The following is a 27,912-nucleotide window of genomic DNA, read 5'->3' as shown; positions in this document are numbered from 1 at the left end:
ATTTACTGAGATAGATTTCCTTTACGCCCTCAAAATTACAATAAAAAGACCTTTACGCCCCTCAAATATTCGTCCTAGGCAAGTTACTCAGGACGTAAGTCTATTTTTATTTCACAAAACTACAAAACTAAGGTAATAAATGACAATTTACATAGTTTTGTAAGTTTTCATGGGTCGTAACGGGACACCCAGGTAAGGTATTATGAAAGGGTAAATTGATGATTTAGCTTAAATATTTAATATTTTATGGTGTTTGATATATAATATACCATTTCTTCACATATTTTTAATGAATTATGGTCTTTTAAATGAAATAAAATGATTTTCCGTAGCTTCATAATTTAATGCACACAATTTATGAAACTATTTAAGTAGAAGTTTTGATATCTTTGAACTAGAAGAAACTATTTCCGATATAAAAGCTAATTTAGAAAATAAATAATATGATGCTTTTAAATAAAACTTCATAAATATCTACTTTACAGGAAAAACCGAAACCAATTTAATTTTATTTATTTATTTAATCATTATTATTGTTTAGAAAAACTACAAATAGCGGATTTAATTCCATAGGGCAATCTGTCCACCAGTTGACCTTATGATAATGCAGATAGAATATAATTATTAAGGACAAACGAAAACCAAACTATATTAATTATTTATTATATTATTTAAAAAGAATTTAGAATAATTATTATTCTAAATTCTAAATAAATTAAACATTATTAATTCATAGTAGCTTAAAATAATGTCATTGTACTTGGTATAAAAGTAGAAAAGTTAGGTAAGTAAGATTACAAGTAGGAAGATTTTCATTCCAGTAAAGTACATCCACTTACTTTACTCCTACATAATACCGTTTTTAAAAGCCAATTATTTTTAATATAAAAATATAACTTCGAAAAAAAACTGTATTCACGCTTTTTAGTAGATTAAGTCTCAACATATATTTTCCCATGTTGTGTAAATATTTTTTCTACTAGTTATTCTTTATTAGCTGATCCAAATAACTTTAGAAACTATACTAATTTATTATAATGTATGTAAAAGTGCTTTTTTTAAGCCTATTTACAGAAATAAATGAGTTTTAATGAGTTTTTTTAGTTTAATGAGTTTTTAATTGTAACAGTCAAAACTCAAAAGTGGTTTTGACCAAGGGCGTTAGTCAGAATTACTAGGAAATCATTAAAAATAATTGTAAAGTGTAGTATTTGTGTGATTTGTGCATACAAAATAATGACACCTAAGGTACTATAGTAAGATGACTTTTTTTTCATAATATTTTTAACAAATCTAGCTTTTTCATTTTTTATGATGACTATCCTAACTTAATTAGGTAATACGTTATTTTATATTATCATGTTTTTATTTTCTTAAATCATCTTTTAATAATTATCTTATACCTGACAAGTACCTAGTTTCTTCAAATATGAGAAATAATAAAAAGCAACATTACTTTACCCGATGTGGGTAGATATCATCATTTTATATGTACAAATCACATAAATGTTACAATCTAAAATAGTTTTATTATATATTTTTGATGATTTTTTAGGTTCTTTCATTTGTTCCAAACGCACATACTTAAATACTTTAAGAAACGTCTATAAAATTTACCTTCACAGTTATTTTAATATCCTCACTGTGTAGATTTTTAAAATATTTGTTTAGATAATCTAAGGGCGTAAAGGACAAATTATTTAGACTTGGGTATGAAAATGTAAGGTTGTATAGGACAATAGATATACTACATGTACATTATACGCCCAAAAATTTGTGTTTACTTGTTCTTTACTACCATGGTAACTGTACTAAAAAATCAAATGGTATTTACATCCCAATTTTCACGATGAATTCTGTTTAGCTTATCAAATATGATGGGTCGTAAAGGCACATTTTTTGGGAATTTCGACAAACTAAATATACAGATCGATAGAGAATTAAATTCTGATTAAAACTGTATAAATAACTCATTTTCGGTATTTTGTCCTTTACGACCTTTGAGCCCAGAGGTATCGATATGTTCAAAATAATAGGCATTTAAAAAAAATCTAAAAATTATACTCCAGGTGACGGTCCTTTTACTCGTGTTGCCACAAATCTTCAATTTTTCCAAAATTTTTTTTTGTTATGTAACCCTGAATAATGCTTCTCTAAATTGTTATCAAAATTACAAAACCAGCTGCTCCAGCTTGGATGAAAAAAATACATTATTCCCAAAAAATTTTTCAAAATAAAAATTTTGCCTAGTTTAAACTGACTGTACTGAAAAAAAAATGTACTACGCGAGTGTGGCAAGTGACGTCATAATTTGGCGCATTTAGTAAGGATTCCAAAATGGTATAACACTTGGTTAAGTATCCTTCAATTTTAAATGGTATTCTCAAACGCCACTCAACGGATTTGAAGCCGTGATCAGCTAAGCAGCTCTCAAATGTTTACATAATGGCAACATTTACCAAAAAAAGTATGTTTTCATTTACACAAATGATAACTTTACGTTTTTTATCCATTACACGCAGCATCGTTTGGTTATGTATTGTCTTTTATGGAAATATACTCAATCAACTTAACATAGAACAGTTTATTTTTAGTTTCTATTATATACAGGGTGGAAACGATAAGTGATCTCACGCGATTATTTCTAAACTATACGAGATATCGAAAAACTGGTTACTGATCCTGAAAGTGCTTCTCGAGCTCTTTCCAATAGTATAAGTAACAGGTTACAGAATTAACTGGATCTATCCGAAAATTAAATGTTTTCAGTCTCCATACTAAATGTATGCCAGCTACACAATATTAGAAGTGTTAATTTTTTTATTAAATAATAAACACTTAAATTGAACTCGTAAATTGCATTCTAATTTACAATTAATCATGGAAAATATTGGTTTTAGGCTTTACTTGCTATAATTTATCAAGACATGAGTGCCATGACTGTGGCAGTACTAAATGTATGGAAGCTGGAAACATTGAATTTTCGGATAGATCCAGTTTATTTTGTAACTTGTTATTGGTACCGTTGGATAGAGCTCGTGAAGCACTTTCAGGATCAGTAACCAGTTTTTATATATCTTGTATAGTTTTTAATATTATGTGGTTTTATTAAATGTATGGATGGAAGCTGGAAACATTGAATATTCGGATAGATCCAGTTTATTTTGTAACCTATTATTGATACCGTTGGATAGAGCTCGTGGAGCACTTTCAGGATCAGTAACCAATTTTTAGATATCTTGTATAGTTTAGAAATAATCGAGTGAGATCACTTATCGTTTCCACCCTGTATAAATCTCGTTTTATCATATAAAAAATTAATGCTTGCATTTTTATTTAATTAAAAAAATGATTTTAAAGGTGATACTTTTTATTGTTGAAATCTATATATTAAATGCTTAAATAGGTAGGTACTTAATGATCGAATACGATGAAGACATATTTTTTGTTTCGGGAAATGAGAGCGCACTTGAGAAGTAACCATGAAGCTACAGATCTTTAGCTTCATGGAAGTAAGCCAGTGTCGAGTTAAAAACGGGGAAACGGGAATTGAGGAAAATTGCCTAATATCGGAATTTGGAAAGGATTCGGAATTTGGAAAGGATTTGGATCAGGAAAATAAGGATATAAAACAGGGAAAATAAACATTATTATACATGTCGGCGCCGGACACAGATGCTGCAAATTATTATTGATGATTAATAGTACCAATCTTAATATTATGTTATCTGTAGAAATCTGTAGAGCAGAAGGTTTGTGATTCCTAAACGTAACCACAGAATAAGTAATAGTACAGGTACAGAAGGATTACTCCGCAAGACGATTTAAATAAATGCGAGTCTTGCTACGACGCGATACAGTGGAATTCAGCTCGCACAGCACTACGTACCTACAATTTTATTCACCTACAAGTTTTGTCTCTTTCTATCGTGTGCCTCTGAACTCTTCTTACGCTGTTAGGGTTGCTGTCTAGTGAAAAAATAATTAATCTACTTATTTGTAATGAGGTACGTATGTAGGTAAGTATGCATTCATTATGGAAAACCTTCATAGTAGGTTAGGTTCCTATACTATCCTAAGAATTATTGATTAGGTACCTACATGGCCAACATACAGTCTAATTTTTTAGAAATCAGCAGAAATGTCATCAAACATGGCCAACTGACATAAAAATATTTTTAGTCTGTGAACTAGTGATGCGACAAAACCTCTCGTTAATCGCGAAGTGAAATTATTGTAGTACTTGCGTATCATCGCCGGGTGATCGTCAAAATAATAAAAATATGCAACAAAGTCGCAACATTGAATGTGAACTGATTATGAAATTTTCGAGAACAGGAAACAAACTGTATGCACAGATGTAATCAAAAAACACACTGTGGACAGTAAAACAATCAATGATATCCGTAAAGTTATTAAACTTCAAATAGTTGCAAAAAGTTCTGTTTGACAGTGTTGCTACTAGTGACATCTCGCTCGCTCAGTCCTTTGTTGCTCTATTCCGCTAGGGAGGTAATTAATAAGATGCTATCAATTAAAAGAAGATTTTTTTTCTTTTATTAATAAGCAATGGAACAATACGTAAGCATAATTGCATAAAAAAGGAAAATAATTTCGTTTAAATAAAACCGACTAAAAATTAAACTGACTCCGAAAAAGTATACACTAAAGGTAGAAAAATAATTTTACGTTATCTCCAATATTGTCGAAGTTATCGCTGGAAAACTTAACAAAGTATCGTATACTTTTTATTTAAAATTAATCAGTAATCGGAATAAGTGAATACTTAAAGAAATATCGATTAAATTTACAGATTATTGTCTATGACTCACAGGTTACAGCACTGATGTGTCAGAGACAAGTCATAGACAATATGGAGATAACACATGATTTTAAACGTCAAGTCAATTTGACAAGTCTCACAAATTTTCATCGTCCATGTATTTTGCTAAAATAATTTGTTTCAAAGATTGATTTCAAACTTGTATAAACGTGAAAATAAAGTTGGTTTCATGGGCTTGTTAAATAATGTGTATGATATTATGAACACGTAAGTGATTATGGTGTAATTGTGTATGAAAGTGTTTGTTTACATCTCTGCTGGATTCTAAAAAATCAAGGTATACCTTTCAGCATCTTTGGGAAGCGAAAAAAAAAAGATAAATCCGGTAGATTACTTTTCGAATTTAAACACCCGAACGCCGCACAATATTTCTTTCTCTTTATGTCCATTTTTAAATAATACTTCGATCATAGAATTATAATCATACTACAACGCACGCCAGCGTCCTGACGAGCACGCGCGTGACACTCGACTGATATAATACCCGCCGGCGGGGCGCTTCGCTGTAGGTAATTATCGGATGTACCGCGCGGAGTGAGCCAGGCCTGACGTAACACCCGACTGACGCGCAGAAAAAGATAACTGTCAATCAGTTGTGTCATGTCAAGTGTGAGCAGGCGGCTGCGAGGTTATCTTTGAAAGCGTGTTGAGTTTGGTGGAACGTTAAATTGTAGGAAAAGTGGTTGTCAACCATCCAAGATATTATCTCCTTGCCCGTTAACCCACGCCTATGGAGATTCCACCCCTAGAGTTCCTTCTGATAGAGACCCAGTGCCTTTATCAGAAGTGGGATTCGAAGGGCACTATTCAAAGGAGATAAATCTTTCAGCATGCACACCTACGCTACGCAACTCATCAAGTTTTACATGGAGGATGCTGACTCAGACATTGAGAGTTGGTGCAGGTTGACGGAAATTATTGTGATTGACGTAAACTGGAAGGGCCTTTGTGAGTAAGTGAGTTGAGGGGGCCGGGCCAAGGGCGCCCGGGCCGCCCTGTTGCCGTGGTTGAAGGGGCTGTTTACGCCCGGGCCACGCTGGTGTAATGTTGGTTTCCTGATCGCACGGCTGCAAGCCTGGATCAGCAGTAATAGTGGTAGTTGGGTTTGAGGTAAATGGTTGAAGGAGCCTTGGCTTATGCCTTGCGCATCGGGCCATGTTACCTAAACCCTGGTTTCCTGGTCGCATGGCTGCATGCCTGGATCAGCAGTAGTAGTGGTGCGGTTTGAGGTAAATGGTTGAAGGAGCCTTGGCTTAAGCCTTGCGCGTCGGGCCATGTTACCTAAACCCCGGTTTCCTGGTCGAAGGGGCCTCACGCCCGGGCCAGCTGTAATGTTTTGGTTTCCTGGTCTGGCTTCGCGCCCGGGCCAGCTGTAATGGTTTGGTTTCCTGATCGAGGGTCATCACGCCCTGATCAGCTGTATTTATTGTGATTCTACGATATGATATTCGCACGCTCTGTAGTCAGGAATGGACGAGCTGTGATAATGAGAAATTGAATGTTTACAGATGGACAAACCCTGGACTAAGCGCACGAGGCCGTGCGATAGTCAGGCTGGCCGTGTCGGCGCCGGACACAGATGCTGCAAATTATTATTGATGATTAATAGTACCAATCTTAATATTATGTTATCTGTAGAAATCTGTAGAGCAGAAGGTTTGTGATTCCTAAACGTAACACCCGACTGATGCGCAGAAAAAGATAACTGTCAATCAGTTGTGTCATGTCAAGTGTGAGCAGGCGGCTGCGAGGTTATCTTTGAAAGCGTGTTGAGTTTGGTGGAACGTTAAATTGTAGGAAAAGTGGTTGTCAACCATCCAAGATATTATCTCCTTGCCCGTTAACCCACGCCTATGGAGATTCCACCCCTAGAGTTCCTTCTGATAGAGACCCAGTGCCTTTATACACATAAATAAAAAATAAGTTTATAAACATCATAACTTTAAACTATTTACAGAAATAAAAGAGGCTATACAATTATATACATGAACATCTTTGTGAAACAGGAGAGACATTATGACTTAGGGTTCTTAAATAACTCTATGGGTTCTTAGGCCTTGGTGGAAACCGGGCCTTACAGCGCCACGCTACGGTGACAACTGTAAAAAAAAACTGGCCAAAAAGGTTTAGTCCAAGTCTGTACGAAAATTATAGTAAAAAAAAAGTAAAGTCACAACAAAAAAAAAAGTAAACTAATTGGTTGCTTGCACCACCTGAGCCCCGATTACGGTAACTTTTAACGTCTACAATCCAGACACGCTTCATCGATTCTGCGATACGATTGGTCGTTCAACAGCGTACGTCAGCTGTTTTGACCAATCGTATCGCAGAATCAGAAACGCGTCTGGATTGTAGACGTTATAAAAGTTACCGTAATCGGGGCTCAGCTCTGATTTTTAATTCGACGGAATTTTGACATTTCAGAAGTGTTGTCAACATTGAAACATTCCCACTAAGAATGGAGAGCATTTTCACAAATTAAAAAATAATCCTTTCTTGAATTTAAGGTTTCACTTGAAAAACTAAGGCTTAAAAATGTACTGATCATTTCCAAATGGTTATTTGAATTTTTATTATCATATTATGGAAGTTACAAAAAAAATTGGGAAATTATTTTTCTATTACTGGAATCCCTGCCCAATAATCCATGGGTTACAAACCTTTTTTATGAAAATCCTTTTGTTAATAAAATCTTAGCTTCATAAAATAATCAATTTAACAAGATGCCAATTTTATAATCCAAGTTGATTATGATGACGAAAATGATGATTGATGATCAATACCTACATATTTTCGTTTATGTTAATATGTTGTTTTACTGTGTTAAAAACACGTTTTTTTCTATTTCCGTACCGCGCGGGAATAACTTGACATGTCATTTTTGCGTACTTTTCAGGGGAGCGATTTTAAAGTTTAGAGTTCTCTGGTAAATCGGAATTAATGATAATTGATATTTTTATGATTGAAATAAGCTAATTTAATGCGTATCTTTCGATTGGCGTAAGAATTTGATTAAATTATCTTCTTAATCTATTAAAAAAAAGACTTGTCAAGTTGTGTACCGACGACTTGTCAAGTTATTCACCAAAGAAAAACAAACATTTAAGGTGTAAAAATTGGATTTAAGTTAATTATTTTGAATGAAGTTTAAGTAAAAAAACAAAACATAAAAATAGAACATTTATTTTTATCACTTTTGCAATGAAATAATAACAAATTTATTAGAAAAATCAAATATAATCGTAGATTATGATTGCTTTTGATCAGATAATTGTACGTTTACTTAAAATTAAAAAAAAAGACAAATAAAAGAACAAAAGCCATGCTTCATAACAAGCACAATTAATTTTAATTATTTTAGGCTTACTATTAGGCTTAAAATAATTAAAATTAACTGGATATATTTTTGCGTAAGGTCGACACGCCCTTTCGCGTCCACCGTCCAGTTCACGTGATGGATCACTCTAGAACGTAAGCTATTGCTATGATTCCCTGAATGTATGACAGGTAAACCCACATTAAAAAAATCTTATAGCATGCTACCGTTTTTGCCAAAAATAAATCCCACGTGAGCAGGTGCGCGTTTCAAGGTAAGTTTTTAATACATTTAGGTCTAGTTTGGAATTTACCGCAGTCTCTAAGCCTTAACCATGAACCATACAATACGGATAATGATATCGGTGATTGTACTTTATTAAATGACACTTAAAATAAGGTGGATGCGAATTTACTACAATGAAATTTCCACTTTGCGTCAGAAGTGATCGCGGTCTGGTCTAACTGGGTCTAAGATATTAAAATATACAAAACAATGCATGTTGTATATTATTTAAAACGTTATTTACATGACTTATCGAACACAAAGATTTTTTTCAGTACTTAGGCCTTTTCCTGGACGCTAATACACGCTCCAAATGTAGCTTACCCTTTGTGATAGCCAATTTGCGTCCACATTATCACGAATTTTTTTTAAATACAGACTTAGTAAATAATATTAAAAAGCAAACTGTGCCTAGAGAGGAGACCATAATTATTGCAAATTGAGCCATACTATTGATATTTAAAAAAATGAAATAAACTAAAATATAAATGTATGTTTATAATTATTAAGTGTGATACCTAAATATTTTGAATACCAATTAGTAAGATTTTATCTATATTTTTTTATTTCCATGCTGTTGGTGAGGCGTGTAAATAGCCACACCAGGCGGGATCTTAATCGGAAGTCCAAATTACGTTTCCCAAATGATTTTGCCTGCAGAGGAGAAATAGTTGGTCCACTAACCTCTGAGCCAATCTCGGGTCCCCTTCCGTCAGCTCGACCACTGCTGGCACCGGGACACTCCGGGATGAAGATGGATCGGCTTCACTTCCCCTGCAGGGGGTTCAGGTCACGAGCAATTTGGGCTTTGACTGCGTAGGTGGTTTGATGCGAATGCGTTGTGCGTTATGATGCGATTTGCGGGAGATAAAAGTGCGGTTTTTTCACTCGCGAAACTGCGAATATGTGCGATGCGTTTAAGTTCTTACGGTGAAGTGTGTCAAAGCTTGACGCTCAGAAACGCCAAGAATGACCACAGAGATGTGGAAACCAAACAGTTTTCTACCTGCAGACAAAACTATTTGGGAATTAAAAATAAACTAAAGTTAAGCGTACATCTGCGTAACCATACTCCCCGCCTTGGAAGTTCGCAGAAACTTTCAAAAAAACTTACTAATGTGCACTTAATACGTTGCAATCCTTGCAATACAACGGTGTAAATTCAAAAAAGAAAAAATAAGTCAAAAGAACTCAGACCTCGAGTCTAATAACTTAACAAAAAACAATTAAATGCGTTAAAGTAAAATATATTATTGCGTAGGTACTGGGTACAACTTCACGACAGGACGTTTAAAGTTACCATATTTGGTCCTAACCATCGCTACGCGAGTGACACCATCTGTACCAGGGTACACCTCAGAAATGTTAAATGTTAATTAAATGCGCTAGCCTTATGTTCAGGTAAATCCGTAGATTCAGTAGGAGAAAAAGATGCGAGAGGCCACTCCGATGGTAGTGATTGCATCCATGTGGGTCCTTTCCACCATAAATCGTTATTAACGAGGTGAGAAGGTAATAAGCCTCTAGAGAGACAGTCACTCGGATTCTCTTCTCCTCTGACATGATGAAAATTATCTGGAGATATATTCTCCTGTATTTGCGCGACTCTATCGCTCACGAACACCGACCATCGATGCGGTGACGAGCGTATCCACGACAATGCGATCGTAGAATCAGAAAATGCGTATATATTTGCGATAGGAATGCGTTTGCGGTAAGTATCAGCCACAAGTTTTACTAACTTGGACATTAAAAGCGCTGCGCACAACTCGAGACGCGCGAGCGTTTGAATCTTTGTAGGCGAGACCTTTGATTTGGCACATAGTAATCTGACCGTTATATTTTCCTGATCTATCGTCTGCAAGTAAACAACACAACCGTAACCATTCATACTTGCGTCGCAGAAGGCAACGATATTCACAACAGAACTATCAGAAACCCCAATATGACGTGGAATTTTCACAGTGGAAACCAAGGGTAGCTCTTGGATTAATGCAGAAAAACGTTGTACTATTGTTTCGGAAGGTGTATCGTCCCAGCCTGCGTTACTAAGCCAAAGCTCTTTAATAAGTAACTTGGCGTATAATATAACCGGAGCTATCAAACCGAGCACATCGAACAGGCGGGCCACAACCGAAAGAATATTCCGTTTTGTGCATTTCTCAATCATCTGAGATGCTTTAAAATGGAAGGAATCATTTACTGGATCCCATGAAAGACCAAGGATCTTAGAGGAGACATTGTTTCCTTCTGAAAAGTTTATAGGACTCCGGTGTGACTCAGGGAGATTCTCCAATAAAGTACGAGAGTTACTACACCATTTGACCAAGTCAAATGCACCGGACTTGAATAGCGAGATCAATTCTTGCGCCAAACAAGCGGCAGTCTTCTCATCAGGAACAGAATGAACGAGATCGTCCATGTAAAACTTAGTCTCAGCAATACTAGCTGCGATAGGATATTCTGCGCTCAAGTCAGACGCTAGCTGTCGCACAGTGCGCATAGCTAGGAACGGACTTGATTTAAGTCCAAATGGGACGCGGTTGAATTGAAATGTGCGGATAGGCTCATTGCCATGAAAGCGATACAATATCTTTGAATATTTGCGATGGTCATCAATAACACCAATCTGCAAATACATTTGTTTAATATCAGCCGTAATGGCTATTGGAAAAAGTCTAAAATCAAGTAATAAAAGAAACAGATCGGCCTGTAAATTAGGACCGACGTGAAGAACGTCATTCAAGGACACACCAGTATGTGTCTTCGCGCTCGCATCTAGTACTATGCGCGGCATGGGTTTGTCAGGCCGCACGACGGCGTGGTGCGGAATATAATATCCCTCATCAGCGTTATCCGAAGTAACCTCAGACAGGTAATCGTTGTCAATATAATCTTGGATCACCTTATTATATTGCTCTTGCAACGAAGGATCCTGTTTAAACTTCCTTTCCAGGGCCATAAATCGTCGCTGGGCGGGAGTGCGAGAATTGCCTAAGTTACTAGGATCTTTGGAGAAAGGTAAAGATACGCAATATCTACCGGTGTCATCTCGCGAGACAGACGATGCGAATAAATTCTCGCAGATCGTATCTTCCTGGCTCAAATAACCTTTGACCGGTAACTCCTCTAATTGCCAAAACTTATGTACCATTTCATCTAGCGCCAATGCTGAGAATGAAGTTCCAATATTATTAACTCCTTGACTACCTCCCATAAGCACGTAGCCAAAAGCAGTAGATAAAGCTGGCGGAGCTTGTGAGCCAGAATCCACTCGATTTCCCAGATAAATATACGGAAATAATTGCGCTCCTAGAACTAGGTCTATATTACCAGGCACATTCCAGGTAAGATCTGCTAACGGCAAATCATTCAAATACTCCATGTTACAATTCTCAATAAAGTGCGAAGGCAGTTGATCAGTTATAGAATCTACCACTAATGCTTGTATTCGGTATTTATTGTTCAAATCAATACGCGACTGAATCACCATGTCCACGTATCCACGTATTGGCCTCGATGATGAACCAACACCCTTTACGTATGAATTCGTAAGTGGAATGACAACTAAATTCAGAGATTTGCAACAATCGATTGTAATTAAATTATTCTGAGAGCCATTATCTATCAAACATCGAATAATGCGTTTATAATTGTTAGCATTAGGCTGCATAGCATATACTTGCGCGGTTGAAAGTAAAATTGTAGAGGTAGGCTTTAAATTAGCGCTAAAAGACAGCGAAGAACCGCCTTGCGGTGGCTTCTCATTCGAAGCTGCGCTCCCCGCAGTATGAGTAAGCTGCACGGGTTCGCGACTCACTGCGCGTAATTCCGGGTTCGAGTCCATTGCGGCGGAATGAACCGGTGCGGACGTGCTCATGTGCACAGCATGCGTATGCGTATTTTTGCGAATATCATCATCACTCGTCTCAAAATGCAAAAGTGTATTATGCTTCTTACCGCACTGCTTGCAAACTGACGTGGATTTGCAATTAGTTAACGTATGCAATGCGCTAAGACAGTTGACACAACTATTTTTGGATTTAATAAAATCAAACTTCGCTTGCGGAGAACTTAAGCCTTTGAATTGGTTGCAATTGTAAATTCTATGGTTGCCATCGTTACAATATAAACAAGAGCTGTTACTATTCTTATTATTTGAGTTTGACATAAAAGATTTATAAGAAGTCTCAGCTGGTTTGTTCAAGCTGCGTGCGTTCGACTGCGAATTCGAACTATTGAAGTTATTAGAAAGCGTCATAATCTTAGTTTGATCTTGCATAAATTTTATAAAATCATCTGACTTGGGCAACTCCTTATCTCTTACTGAAAATTCAAAGGCGTGAGCTGTTTGCCCATCAACCTTGCGTAGAGCACAATGGAGCAATATAAAATCAGTCAAATCCTCTATACCTAACTGTTTTAGAGCTGCGACCGAAGAGGCATACCGTTGTATGAAATTATCCAAACTTCCCGCAGATGATGTACAAGTTTTGGAATCTAAGATGTTGCTTAGATAATGGATGCCTAATCGACGCTTGTCCTGATATTTCTTTTCCAGACTGTCCCAAAGTACGCGATAGGTATCAGCAGTCGGAATTATGCCAGCAGTAATTTTGAGGGCATTATGCGTAAGTTTCCCTACCAGATACTGCACACGCTGCGAGTCAGTCAGCTGGGGATTATGATGTATATTGGCCTTGAAGGATTCATAGAAAACCGGCCATTTTTCCATGCTACCATCAAATGACGGAATGTCAATAGGTGGTAATTTGATCTTATGAGTATGCGTTTCCGGTTTTGATGACGCGGCTGAAGAGGCACTCATCTTGTTCCTCATCCGTTTGACGCGAGTGTATAAATCCTCAAAAGCTATCATTGGGCTATAGTCAGGCACAGCCGATGCGTTTTCTAACAAGCTAAATTCGTTTATGCTGTCCACAATAGCCTCAAATTTGGAATGTAATGCGTCAATAGATTCCGACTCGATCATGAAGTGTTCGTTTGACCGAGTATCCACAAATGATGTCACTTTTAAAGAAAGCTCGTAAATGCTATTCACTTTCTGAAATATCGCGTCTTTTTTTGCGTGAAGAATTTTCAATTTGCGTTGAAAATCCTCCATTTTGCGTATTATTTATGAATTATAAAAGTGCGTAACAAAAAATAAAAATATCAAAATTATTTGCGAATATGCGAAATTGCGAATGTGCGAAATTGCGAACGTTCGGTCCAAAATTGTACCCAGAATAACCTCAGGTTCCTTAACCGTACCTATTGAAATTATAATGCGTAACAATAATGCAATGATCCCGAAAATTATTTGCGATAAAATATTTTTTTATAATCGTAATTTGAAAATTTTTCCAAAGATGTCAGAAATGTCAAATTTTGGAATTTTCTAAAAGTTCACCAAAATTACGTGAATTTTATGAAAATTATGCTGCGAAAATTGCTGATGCAATATCCGGCTCGAAGGACCACAAAACTATGGTGAGGCGTGTAAATAGCCACACCAGGCGGGATCTTAATCGGAAGTCCAAATTACGTTTCCCAAATGATTTTGCCTGCAGAGGAGAAATAGTTGGTCCACTAACCTCTGAGCCAATCTCGGGTCCCCTTCCGTCAGCTCGACCACTGCTGGCACCGGGACACTCCGGGATGAAGATGGATCGGCTTCACTTCCCCTGCAGGGGGTTCAGGTCACGAGCAATTTGGGCTTTGACTGCGTAGGTGGTTTGATGCGAATGCGTTGTGCGTTATGATGCGATTTGCGGGAGATAAAAGTGCGGTTTTTTCACTCGCGAAACTGCGAATATGTGCGATGCGTTTAAGTTCTTACGGTGAAGTGTGTCAAAGCTTGACGCTCAGAAACGCCAAGAATGACCACAGAGATGTGGAAACCAAACAGTTTTCTACCTGCAGACAAAACTATTTGGGAATTAAAAATAAACTAAAGTTAAGCGTACATCTGCGTAACCACTGTTATTAATTATTAGTGATTTTGAATGCATTTTTTCTATATTAAATTATATTAATATTACAAAGATATTAAAACTTCTAATGGTTTAGAGCAAGTTTAATACTATACAAAGACTAAAGGGAGCATAATGACAACAATTTTTCGTTCAAAATGATTACGAAAAATTGTATATTATTTTTATTCTTCAAATCCACCAACTCACTAAATGGACGAGATCTGGCGTATCGACCCTACTTACCTCATCATTATTCCTAATTAATGTCATTGATGTCAATAGACTATAAAAAATATCCGGAACTTAAAGTTGACCTAAAAGTTTATTAATAGATTTTTTACTTATATTCTGTTGTCAAACGAAATCTTAGTCTGTTATGAAAAAACATTAGTAGATAGTACCTACTTATTGACTAAACTTATCCTTCTACTTTCAACTTGCTATTTAAACGTTAATTTAGTTTTAAACTATTGAAAATAGTAATAAAAGTAAAAATTAACGCTTAAGTATATTAAAAATATATTTTCAGGGGTTGCTAAGTAAAAAATATTTAAAGACACTCGAAATCCTGACAATGTTATATTTTAAAAACTGCTAATGACACATATAAAAATATGATTATACGAATGTAATAGCTGGATAACTCCAAATATCCAAACTCTTGACAGTGTGCATAACTAGACAACTGCACATATCATGGATATGTTTAGTACTCAGAGGGGATCATAACTTGATAACTGTTTTTGTCAAATTAAAAACGAAAATCCATAAATGTATAAGTCGAGATATTAACAAATACATGTTCTGACATACATTGATATATCGAAATATAAATGTTTGTACGAATAATATTAATTGGATATATCGTTATGTCAAATATTTATTGCCTAAATTAGAGATATTTACTTATGAACAAGAGCTGTATTTCAAGTATTTTTGGGTATTTCGAGTTGAGTTTTTTATACCAGAAGGGTATAAGGTAGAGGAAACGTTTAAGCTAATAAAAAAAAAAAAGTGCAGGTCGAGATGTCAAGTTATTCCCGCGCGGTACGGATTTAATCTCTAAAATGTACATAATGATTAGTGTACATTGAATTCACAATACAAACAATAGTTCATTCTTGTAAGTTGTACTTGATGAAATTTAATTTAATATTATTTATTGTTAATTCTAAGCAAAAAAGGCTTATTACATCTGAATTGTCAAAAAATGACAGCTGTCAGAATTCCGTCGAATTAAAAATCGGACTATAGTTTACTTTTTTTTTTGTTGTGACTACTTTTTTTTACTATAATTTTCGTACAGACTTAGACTAAACCTTTTTGGCCAGTAAGGCCCGGTTTCGACCAAGGCCTAAGAACCCATAGAGTTATTTAAGAACCCTAAGACCAAGGATGAGATAAGGCGTAGTGGAGCAAAATGGAGGGAAGCAGAGCAAAGAAGTGTTGAGCCTTAGATCAACAATATAAAACCGTCTCGGGAAATAAGAGCACACTTGAAAAGTGAGTTCTTTTATTTTTTATTGTAATTAACTATGTTCTTTTTTCTTTTTTTCCGGCATCAATTAAAAATATTATATTTTAGTCTTTAAAATTCCCATGTACACCCCGCTTACTGTGAGTTGGCGTCAGTTAAATGATCAGTTACTTACTTCTCAAGTGCGCTCTCATTTCCCGAAACAAAAAATATGTCTTCATCGTATTCGATCATTAAGTACCTACCTAAGCATTAAGAACATAATTATTAAGTGTCGGGTAGTCAAATTTTTCTATAGAATTTGACAGCGGCGGCGGCGCCGCGCTTTGCGGAGCTGCGATGAGTGATGAGCGGACAGGAGAAGTGGAAATAAAGAAATGATTGGTTATTCAAAACACTCCTCCGTCTGCTCCGTTCTGCTCCGCTTTGGTGGAAACAAAGTGCACTTTTTAATCGCAAACCAGTCGAAAAATGGTCGAATGGCCTTTTTTTGTAGTTTTGACAGATTCGATGAAAAAGTGCAACTTGTCTAGGGAGGCTGGCCTAACGCCCAGTATGAAAACTAGTCGAACATGCGGCAAGCAAGTGTGCCACTGTGGTGCCTAAGTTTAAATTACTTTGCTCTATGCTGTGGTGTGGCTGTTGTGGCTCGCTGCAGCGCTTCTTCACGCTTCTAAGGCCTGGTTTCCATCAAAGCGGAGAGATATCTGCTCGATATAATTATTTCTGTTTATAAATGATACAAGTTTTTTAGTTTAGTAAACTTTATTAAGGCGTCATGTTACTTATGTAAATTTTTAGGTATCCTTCCGTTTGGCCAAATTACTTTTCGCCAAATTTCACTTCGCAAACAACTTATCGCCAAAGTTTCATTTCCCAAATAAACTTTTAGCAACTGTACTTTTCGCAACTAATTCATTTGGTCAAATTAACATTTGGCCAAATTTTACTTGACAAATGTTTATATAGCAAATGTTTTATTTTGCCAAATATTATATCCCAAATAATTTGCTTGGTCAAATTGACACTTCACATACTTACGAGTACCCACCGTTACCCACAAATCAAATCATAAGGCACATGGTCATGGTTTTCACAATAATTTTATGTAAAACAGAGAGATTGCAGAAAATAGTATGGTTGCAAAAAGTAGGTATTGTAGAAAATAGTAGGTTAGGTTAGGTTAGAACAGTGACCCTTAATGCGCGAAGGCGAGCGAAGCGTGCCGCGGCAGCGGCCGCCGAGCGCTAGAATCATCTCTATCGTTAATGAATCATTTGGAAATTTCGATAAAAAGAATGAAATATGAAAATTTATTTAGAAAAAAAATTATATTAACTACCCACTAAACAAAATAATAACCACAAGCTAATTTGTATTCCATTCTATGCACCAATCAAATTGTTTTGTAAATAGTTTATCGTGAAATATTTTTGCCAAATGAAACATTTGGCAAAACATACTTTGCCAAACAATAATTTGCTAAACAATAATATGCCAAAAACGACATTTGCGAATTAAAAGTTTGCAATAAGTTGTTTTGCCAAATGAGAATTTGCCAAATGAAAATTTGCGAAACGTTGTTTGCGATGTGATAATTTGGGATTACTAATGTTTGGCCAAAAAACGTTTCCCAAATTATCACATCGCAAACAACGTTTCGCAAATTTTCATTTGGCAAAACAACTTATTGCAAACTTTTAATTCGCAAATGTCGTTTTTGGCAAATTATTGTTTAGCAAATTATTTTTTGGCAAAGTATGGTTTGCCAAATGTTTCATTTTGCAAAAATGTTCCACGATAAACTATTTACAAAATAATTTGATTGGTGCATAGAATGGAATATAAATTAGCTTGTGGTTATTATTTTGTTTAGTGGGTAGTTAATATAAAATTTGTTCTAAATTAATTTTCTTCTTCTTCTTCTCAGTCGGTACACTCTTGTCAGAGTGGTCGTGGTCATCATCTTGAATCACGATTCAGAGTGATGTTCCTCGTAATACGGCGCCATTCCTCGCGGACTGCAGCTTTCCGGGTACTTTCGCTAACCGAGCACTTAGTTGCGGCCTTGATCTGGTCCGTCCATCTCATTGGTGATCTACCACGTGGTCTGGTGCCCTCAACTTTTCCCTGCACTACGAGACGCTCTATGGAGTCATTACTGCTTAATTTTCTTATTTCATTATTTTTATCGAAATTTCCAAAATAGAGGTGATTCTAGCGCTTGGCGGCCGCTGCCGCGGCACGCTTCGCTCGCCTTCGCGCATTAAGGGTCACTGTTCTAACCTAACCTACTACTTTTCTGCAATACCTACTTTTTGCAACCATACTATTTTTTGCAATCTCTTTGTCATACATAAAATTCTTGTGAAAACCATGATTATTTGCCTTATGCTTTGATTTGTGGGTAACGGTGGGTAAGTATGTGAAGTGTCAATTTGACCAAACAAATTATTTGGGATATAATATTTGGCAAAATAAAACATTTGCTATTTTAACATTTGCCAAGTAAAATTTTGCCAAATGATAATTTGACCAAATGAATTAGTTGCGAAAAGTACAGTTGCTAAAAGTTCATTTGGGAAATGAAACTTTGGCGATAAGTTGTTTGCGAAGTGAAATTTGGCGAAAAGTAATTTGGCCAAACGGAAGGATACCGATAATTTGGGAAACGTTTTTTGGCCAAACATTAGTAATCCAAATTTTTATCATACAGAGGACAAAATTTAAACACAAATTATAATAAGACTAAATAAACAGAAATATTTTTCTCTTACAATATTAATAAACAAAACAAATTAAAGTGGTAGAATGAATTACAAAAATGGGAAAGTATACATTTTAGGTCAATCATAAAAAAATAGGTATTGTTGGTAATCAAGACTTCATTAGTAATAAATAGTTCCGAGTTAATACAAACACAACATTTTATTAGCTTTGATGTTTTTTTTTTTTGTCTAGTAAAGAACATAGTTAAAATACCTTATAATTAGGTACAGTCACGGAATGAAAAGGTTCGTCAGTTTTCAAATTGATTCCTTCAACGAATCGCGAGTACATATTACCTTTTGAAACTATGTTACAGAATAATCTCGAGTTAGAGAAAATAATCTTTAAATGTTCGTCAGTAAAGTTCAAAATTATTCAGATCAAAGTTGTTTGACGATTTATCTTGTCAAGAAGATTAATTATGATTGATAAACTAAAACCTTCTTGTTGGTTCAACCTGCCATTATTATTTCTTTTAAATAAAAAAAACTATTGTCAATTGGTCAATGTCATCATTGCATTGCACTGATGGGATAGAAAAATAAACAAGCAAAACCTTATTCGTTAGCAAACGTCATATTTATTTAAATGTTAGCAGCACTGTTTCTTGCACTGTTATGTTGGCAGGTTTGACTCTTACAGTACCTAGTGCAAGCGAAAACCGACACTAAGGTGACGAACCTTTTCATTCCGCGACTGTACATAAAACTATAATAATATCTCAAATTCTTAAAATTTCAAAATCATGTTCATGAATGAACTTTCATCATTAGAATATAATGTCAATAATAATTGAGAAATACAGTTTAGTTAAAGGCTGAGAAAATCAATTAAAAAAATATATTACTCAGTTACGATTCTGAAAGTATTGTGTTTAAACCTTAATACTAACGGAACCTAAGAAAAATATGACGTACCTTCTCGACCTACTAACGTTGCCTTAAGTGGTCCTATGTTCGATTCTCGTTGTTGGTAACTTAGGCCTTTTCTGTGTGTCTCCCTATACAGGGTGGAAACGATAAGTGGTCTCACTCGATTATTTTATACAAGATATCCAAAAACTAGTTACTGATCCTGAAAGTGCTTCCCGAGCTCTATCCAACGGTACCAATAATAGGTTACAAAATAAATGGATCTATCCGAAAATTCAATGTTTCCAGCTTCCATACATTTAGTAAAACCACATAATATTAAAAACTATACAAGATATTATCCAAAAACTGGGTAAGCACGTACGCGGTAAGCACTTTCAGGATCAGTAATCAATTTTTCGATATCTTGTATAGTTTAGAAATAATCGAGTGAGATCACTTATCGTTTCCACCCTGTATAGTATACCTACCTACTTACACCAAAGACTTTTAGCTACTATCTTTTACTGCTTCTATACTACTAACTATACCTACAACCGACTGAAATAATTACTGAAGAATTTTTTTCTATAGTGACTGTTTACCTCAAATCGGTTTTTCATCTGTATGTGTCCTTTCGTGTTTAATTAAAGTTGTTTTTTGAGTGGTCTTATAATGGCAATAGTTACATGAGAACGGTTTGTCACCTGTATGTCTCCGTATAATATGAGTAGTTAAATGAGCTTTTTGAACAGTCTTGTAATGACAATAGTTACATGAAAACGGTTTTTCACCTGTATGTGTCCGTATATGAGTAGTTAAATGAGATTGTTCAGCAGTCTTGTAATCGCAATAGTTACATGAGAACGGTTTGTCACCTGTATGTCTCCGTATATGAGTAGTTAAATGAGCTTTTTGAACAGTCTTGTAATGACAATAGTTACATGAGAACGGTTTTTCACCTGTATGTGTCCGTATATGTTTAATTAAATTACATTTTAATGCGGTCTTGTAATGGCAATAGTTACATGAGAACGGTTTTTCACCTGTATGTGTCCGTATATGTTTAAATAAATCTGATTTTACAGCAGCCTTGTAATCACAATGGTTACATGAGAACGGTTTTTTACCTGTATGTGTCCGTATATGTTTAATTAAATCTGATTTTACAGCAGCCTTGTAATCACAATAGTTACATGAGAACGGGTTTTCACCTGTATGTTTCCGTATATGTTTAATTAAAGCTGATTTTACAGCAGCCTTGTAATGACAATAGTTACATGAGAACGGTTTTTCACCTGTATGTGTCCGTATATGTTTAATTAAATCTGATTTTACAGCAGCCTTGTAATCACAATAGTTACATGAGAACGGTTTTTCACCTGTATGTGTCCGTATATGTATAATTAAAGCTGATTTTACAGCAGTCTTGTAATCGCAATAGTTACATGAGAACGGTTTTTCACCTGTATGTGTCCTTTCGTGTCTAATTAAAGTTGATTTTCGAGTGGTCTTATAATGGCAATAGTTACATGAGAACGGTTTTTCACCTGTATGTGTCCGTATATGTCTAATTAAATGAGATTTTACAGCAGTCTTGTAATCGCAATAGTTACATGAGAACGGTTTTTCACCTGTATGTGTCCGTATATGTATAATTAAAGCTGATTTTACAGCAGTCTTGTAATCGCAATAGTTACATGAGAACGGTTTTTCACCTGTATGTGTCCTGGCGTGCTTTGTTGAAATGTGCCGTGCTAAATTCATTTTGTGCGTGTATATTTTTCCACAAGCATCGCACGACACAGTGCTTTTAGTTTGTATTTTACTAGAATTATTGTGCGTGAGTAAGTGAACGCTCAAGTGAGTTTTAATAGAGAAACATTTTCCGCAGAGATCGCACTCGAATGGCTTTTCTCCGGAATGGATTCGGGAATGTCGACTTAGGTTACATTTTTCTGCGAATGTTTTCGAGCAATGTTCGCATGAGAATGGTTTCTCGCCCGTGTGCACACGTCTATGGCGTTTCAACCTCGCATTACTTGGGGAGACTTTTTTACAAGTATCACATGGAAATGTTTTTTCTGTTGCTGTAATATTTTTCGTTTCATTTTCATCATTTTGTTCTATATCTTCCGTGTCCATATTCGTGTCTGAACTGTCTAATTTATCTGTATTTGGTGTATTATCTTTATAATTTGTGTCTAACGGGTCATCCGATTTAAGTAATGGGACGTCACAATATACCTCGTTTTCGCTTAAATTATTACTAACGGTTAATTTTGTTTCATTTTTTCTATTTGGTTTCATGTTTTTAGTGAGTTTTTTCTTTTTTATAGTCACTTCACTGTTAGTTGCTTTTCCTTTTTTCTTTATTGTATTATTTGGTTTCGCAGTTTCTTCTTTTTTCTTTATTATATTCTTTGGTTTCACAATTTTTTTATAGACGTCTATTTTCATTTCTATCATTAATTCTTTTTCGTTTTTGTAAATTTCTGGCGATTCATCTTTTAGTTCTTCGGGTAAATTTGATTTTTCGTCCATATCTTCTTTCTGAGGCATCTCTGTAAAAAGAAATAAACGATGGTTCACAAAAGATTTCAAATAAGATAGATAAAATAAAATTGAAACAGTAAAATAAGTAGGTAATAAAACAGCCAAGTGCGTGTCGTGGCACGCGCACTGTAGGATTCCGTAGTTGCCCCTCGATTACCTTTACTACAATATTATAGTTATTTCTTAAATTTTGTTTTGCGATACAAGGTTTTATATTTATATTTATTTATATATTTATTGATAGGTAAGACGCCGCACCTTCCGCGACGCGAACTTTAAAGATTTTCTTCTGACACAATCATAGTGCCCCAACAATATTGGTGTTATTTGAAAGCTCAATAAATATCCTTAAAGAAAAACACATTTAATTTCTAAATAAATGATTATCATATACCATAAATGTGACTTGAATAAAGACCTCACTTTGGGCTCACCTCTGGGATCAATTAGATCAAATATTATGGTTATAAAACCAAATAATGATCACACGTGTCCTCTTTAACAGATGGATAGCGATTTATCCCGACTTAACAGTTTTATAGCCATAAAAGTTGGCTAATGCGTAACTACCTATTTTTTGAAGAAGTGATCTGGATCCTTCTAAAGACATATTTTTGGGGTAAAAACCTTTCTTTTAATGAAGTGAAGATTAGAACTAGGCTTATAAATGGTGCCAATATTGGTGGGAAGTGGGGATGCATACCTACGTTTGAAAGTGCTTGTCGCGGGAGGTGCGATTTATTTGATGTCGAGTGTAATAGTAGGCTTTTAACAACACCTCCCAGCACCCCACCACTGCTTCAGAACAATAAGTGGCCCAGTGCTGAGAAGAAGCAGCACAAGAAACTCAGCCAAGCAATTACTTCATCTAAAATCACTTCAAAACATAAAGTCTTAATGTTTTCTTCTAAGGAATTTTTATTAGGTAAGAAATTTTCTAATACTTGAGTTGAACGACTATTACTCTTAAACTAACTGATCTATCTGAACCGTTATAGTTTTCCTTGAAACTGGATTTTCTTGGGTAAGGGCCCTTAGGTATTTGGTTTTAATTAACAAAAAACTTATATACCTTCATCATTTTCAATCTTCGTTGGACTAGTGTCGGACGCTATGATAGTTTGCAGAGACTTCAGCACTTCTCTGCTATGAGTTGGCGCCGTCACCACTTGTATGCTGTCAGTTGGCGCCGTTAGTGATTCATTCCTGTCAGTTGGCGCCGCGTGTGATTCTTTGTGGTCAGTTGGCACCGTCAGCGCTTGTATGCTGTAAGTTGGTGCAGTGGCTGTTTGTATGGTGCCTGTTTGTGCCGTTAGTGATTCTTTGCTGCCAGTTGGCGCCGTCACTGCTTGTACGCTGCCAGTTGATGCCGTTAGTGCTTGTATGCTGCCAGTTGGCGCCGGTAGTGCTTCTTTGTGGTCAGTTGGCGCCTTTATTACTTCTTGGCTGTCAGTTAGCGCCGTGATAGGTTGCATAGTGACTTCCACAGTTGGTGGAGCGCCTATAACCATTAAAACATTATTAAACTAGCTGCCCCTAGAATTAATGTAGGATTCGATCACTCGCACTCACACTGCGGCCGTTCGTCGCACAGTCGCGACAGCAATATAATTACGTGCGAGTGATAAGGATGGGTAGCATGAGGTCGTTGGACGAAATTCTATCTGCTCGGCGACCGGACTTTAGCCTTTAATCCACGTTCGTAACTGACCTTTGGTAACCAGATACGAACATGGATTTTTTTGTTGCTTGATATGCAGTTACGAAAATGGCATTTACTTGTCGTTTTTGTAATTATGTTGCATAACCAGCTACGGAAATGGTTTGTTTTCTCTGTTCGTATCTGGTTACCAAAGGTCAGTTACGAACGTGAATTAAAGGGACTTTAGGACAGATTGGATTTCTTACCAAATAAATAATTCAGACAGTCCAGATAGGGTTCTTCGGAGGTGCCATGCCATTTGTAGTGCTTCCTAGCTTCAGCTCTGAAAATAGAATAGAATTACTTTATTCAGCATATAACATTTAGGTGCATACATATTTAACTCAACATGCTGAAAAGGCGCCCTCAGCAAATATTTGTTTTCATTATGAGATAATATGAATATTATTCAATCTATTTTAGGAATGCCCTGCGTGCCCAAACAACTGCACGCAAGACTTGATTAATGCTACTGACAACGCCACTCTTGTAGCAGTTTTGGGCTGACACTGAATAGGTTTGTTGTCGACACGACAAGAAGAAATTTAGGACTAGAAGCTTAAAAATTGATTTCTCTACTATAGCGTTTTACTCATTTAATTATTAATTTATTTATAGTCTTAGATTAATAAAGCTTTATTAATCTAAGTTATAGTTAAGTTTTGTAATTTGTAGTTACTTAATAATGTGAGCCAAATAAATGTATTTTCATTCTTCTCTGAATACTACCAAATCAAATAATTGTATTTGCTTAAAACATGGTGGTAGGTACAATGGAATAATACATATTTTTAGATATGCATATAAGTAGGATACTTACTTGGTGAGCAAGCAATGACCACAGATAGTACAAGCGTACTGTTTTGAACTATGTTCTGTATTATTTATACCGTCAAAACCTAAAGAATCAGCTTTTTCTTTAACTTCCACCTCATAATATATAGGCTTATCTTCTTCAATTTCTCTCTTGACTTCAGCCACTTCTATACTGACTCCGTCTGAATCGCTTATTGCGTTTACATTTATAACGCGTGACTTAGTTAATGGTGTGAGTAAGAAAGCCTTGTCTATCGCTGCAATATGCTGCTCGGTTAACTGAAAAGATAGTAACATTTTAAACTTAATAATATTATGTATTTTAATCAAACCAACTAAAATCTGTTAAAAATGACATCCTATATTTTTATTGCATTGATCGTTAGGGTTAAGTATAAGGAGGAAATCTCTCTAACAAACTTCATAAATCAAATGAAAGGATCTTAAATTATTTTAATTATGTACAGAAAATTTTATGGTATGGTAGTGATTTTTGGAAAAAAAATCGAAAATCTTTGAATGCAGTTCTGTTTCTTTTAAAAAAATAAAGGAATGTATTATATAACTGGCGTCACATTTAGTTTTTTTTCATTGTGAAAGTTTCTTCACCCAGATGAACAAAGTGGAATAATCCATTCAACGGACTATTCGTAAAACAATTATTAAAATATACCTGTATACCACTGCTACATAGTCGTTGAAGAACTTTGTCAGTTTTAACGGCACTTTCAATGAATTTGTGACACTTGCTTAATAAATGGTAGCAGACGTAACACACCATGTGTGGTCTTCCGTCTTTTGTTTTAAGCTGAAAATTAATCAAAATCAAAAATATTTATTCAGTTTAGATCCTTATCACTTGACATGTCTCCTTATCTTTTGGGCCCTACCAGCACTTCGAGACAAACATATAGGCAAGTGCTGAGAATGTTTTAATTATTGCAGTTTATTTAGTGTAATTACAAACATATAGGGCTAAAAGTGCTACAGACATAATCATAGTAGCTATGTGTAGGTAATAGATGACTAATTTATTATACAAGGTCCTGTCATAGTATTGTTTGCTAAATCATGTGAAGATAAGTGTTTGTTCTCTTTGAATCAGAAATAAATAATAAACAAATATCCTTGAACAATTTTTACACTGCATTTATGTAGTCCCAAACTAAGCAAAGCTTGTACTATGGGTAGATACCAGAAAAAGTATAATAAACTTACATAAACTATTTTTTTTAATACAAACACATTACATAGAAAACTTCAAACATTTTTAGTAAATAAATAATACTTACAGGAAATGTTTATTACAATTTGATTATGAATAGGGACCAGAAAAACAAAGGAAACTTAAATAAACATACAACTAAAAGAAGAAAAGCTAACTTACAGGTATATTTGTGATTTTTTGATAAAGCACTTCCAGTGGCGTGTTGTACGTTGTACACATACGAGTATCACGTGCCAGGCATATTCTACATAGGAGATCAGTCATTCTGTATGGCTTTTGGAGAAATATCACATATCAAATCAATCTTATTTTCATACAATTATTAGCAATCGCAAGATTCGCAAGCAACGTGCAAGCAACCAATTATTTTACTTTTTTTTTGTTGTGACTTTACTTTTTTTTACTATAATTTTCGTACAGACTTGGACTAAACCTTTTTGGCCAGTAAGGCCCGGTTTCCACCATGAAGCTAATGATAAAAATGGAGGGCAAAGTTGGAACAAAAACTTGAGTCAAATACCTACTTATATCTATCTCGCTCTCTGTGGCCCTACCTCTCTTTTTAGTGTGAACTGTAGTATTGCTATCTTCTGATTTAAATCTCACTGTAAATTCTTCGAAATAGCCAATTCACTAACCAAATCAGAAGTTAAACAAATAAATAATTAATATTTGAAACTAAGATTACCTAGTTAAATAAAAAATCACAAAATTGTCGGCCATTTAGGCTTAATGTGTTGGCGAATCAGGAAATTACAATTCCAATTCCTGGGTAATCGGTACCATGTGGCAACATCGGCCCAATCCGGCCCATCATGGCGGTTGTTTACTATTTTGTTTATTAAGCAGTTAATTTCGTTTGAGATTGTTTACAGGAAATAATCATTGTTTTATCACAAGAATTGGTGCAAAATTTTGTAGTGCGTGGTTGCGGTAGTACGTGGTGTCCTGGAAGTGACATAAGATTCCACGCGTAAGTGTTTATTTCGTGATTTCCGACATTGGATCATTGTAAACATTTTTCACATTTTTTACAGTAATTTCTTCCTAAAACGTTTTACCAGTAATTACACTTATCATTTTTAATGATACCTATGTCAAGAAATAAAGATTTTACATTGGTTTCATTGAATTTGAGCAATTATATATTTTTTGTTTATTTAGAAAGAGCGAGTCTGCCCACAGAGAGCGAGATAGTGATACTTAGTTTGTGCTTCAAGTAGGTATTCGGAGTGTGGCCTCCATTTTTATCTGTAGCTTCATGGTTTCCACCAAGGCCTAATAACCCATAGAGTTATTTAAGAACCCTAAGACCAAGGATGAGATCAAGGAGGCGTAGTGGAGCAAAATGGAGGGAAGCAGAGCAAAGAAGTGTTGAGCCTTAGATCAGCAATATAAAACCGTCTCGGGAAATAAGAGCGCACTTGAAAAGTGAGTTCTTTTATTTTTTATTGTAATTAACTATGTTCTTTTTTCTTTTTTTCCGGCATCAATTAAAAATAATATATTTGGGTCATTCCACAAAAATATGTCAACTCTTAGTCCGCGCCACATTTCACATGGAATATTTGTTAATATTTTATTCCAAAATTGTTAAATAACAGCTCGCAATGTATTTTATTCATCACCTATTTTTATATTTTTAAAACTATTTTTAAAACATCTTAAATTCCTTTTAAATGACCCAAAACGTCATTCCCTAGGCATGTCCGTATTCCAAAAGTTTGTGTTTTGGAACCCATATTTACAGAAGCATTAACTTGATCCTTTGTTTTAATTAACGAATAATCTATTTAAGCGTATGTTACACCAAATTCTATTAATATTTTGCGGTTTCAATAAACAATAATTTGATTTTCTTAAGTTGAAAAAGAGTCCACAGCTTTTAGCGTCATTCCCTCGCCACGCACTGATTTTATAATTTTGCGCTTTATTATGTATTTAGAGTGAATGACATTTAGTTGAGTTTAAAGTACGATACGAAGTTATCCTCAGACCATACTGGCTTTGCGGCAGCCGTTTTTTGAATTAGTGCAAACGTACCAGTTTTTGCGGAAACATGTGTTGATTCAGTCACTTCGTCAGTTCCTA

The 27,912-nt window shown here is 35.2% G+C and overlaps 2 protein-coding genes across 2 annotated transcripts in view; one reads left to right on the top strand and one right to left on the bottom strand.

Annotated features, from left to right (window-relative positions):
- The window catches only part of LOC135085285 (zinc finger protein 37-like), a 165,358-nt gene that overhangs the window by 31,128 nt on the left and 106,318 nt on the right, over positions 1 to 27,912 (top strand). The gene's annotated exons all lie outside the window — the stretch shown is intronic.
- Positions 1 to 27,912, bottom strand: part of LOC135085268 (zinc finger protein 271-like) — a 195,831-nt gene that overhangs the window by 150,812 nt on the left and 17,107 nt on the right. The window contains exon 7 of the mRNA XM_063980015.1: positions 20,650 to 20,901. Within this exon, the coding sequence (XP_063836085.1) occupies positions 20,650 to 20,901 (252 nt within the window). The remainder of the gene's footprint in view (positions 1 to 20,649; positions 20,902 to 27,912) is intronic.

The sequence above is a fragment of the Ostrinia nubilalis genome, chromosome 28, assembly GCF_963855985.1.
Source record: "Ostrinia nubilalis chromosome 28, ilOstNubi1.1, whole genome shotgun sequence".
NCBI lineage: Eukaryota > Metazoa > Arthropoda > Insecta > Lepidoptera > Crambidae > Ostrinia > Ostrinia nubilalis.
Note: the sequence above shows the minus strand (reverse complement) of the source record. Positions and strands in the feature narration are given on the sequence as shown.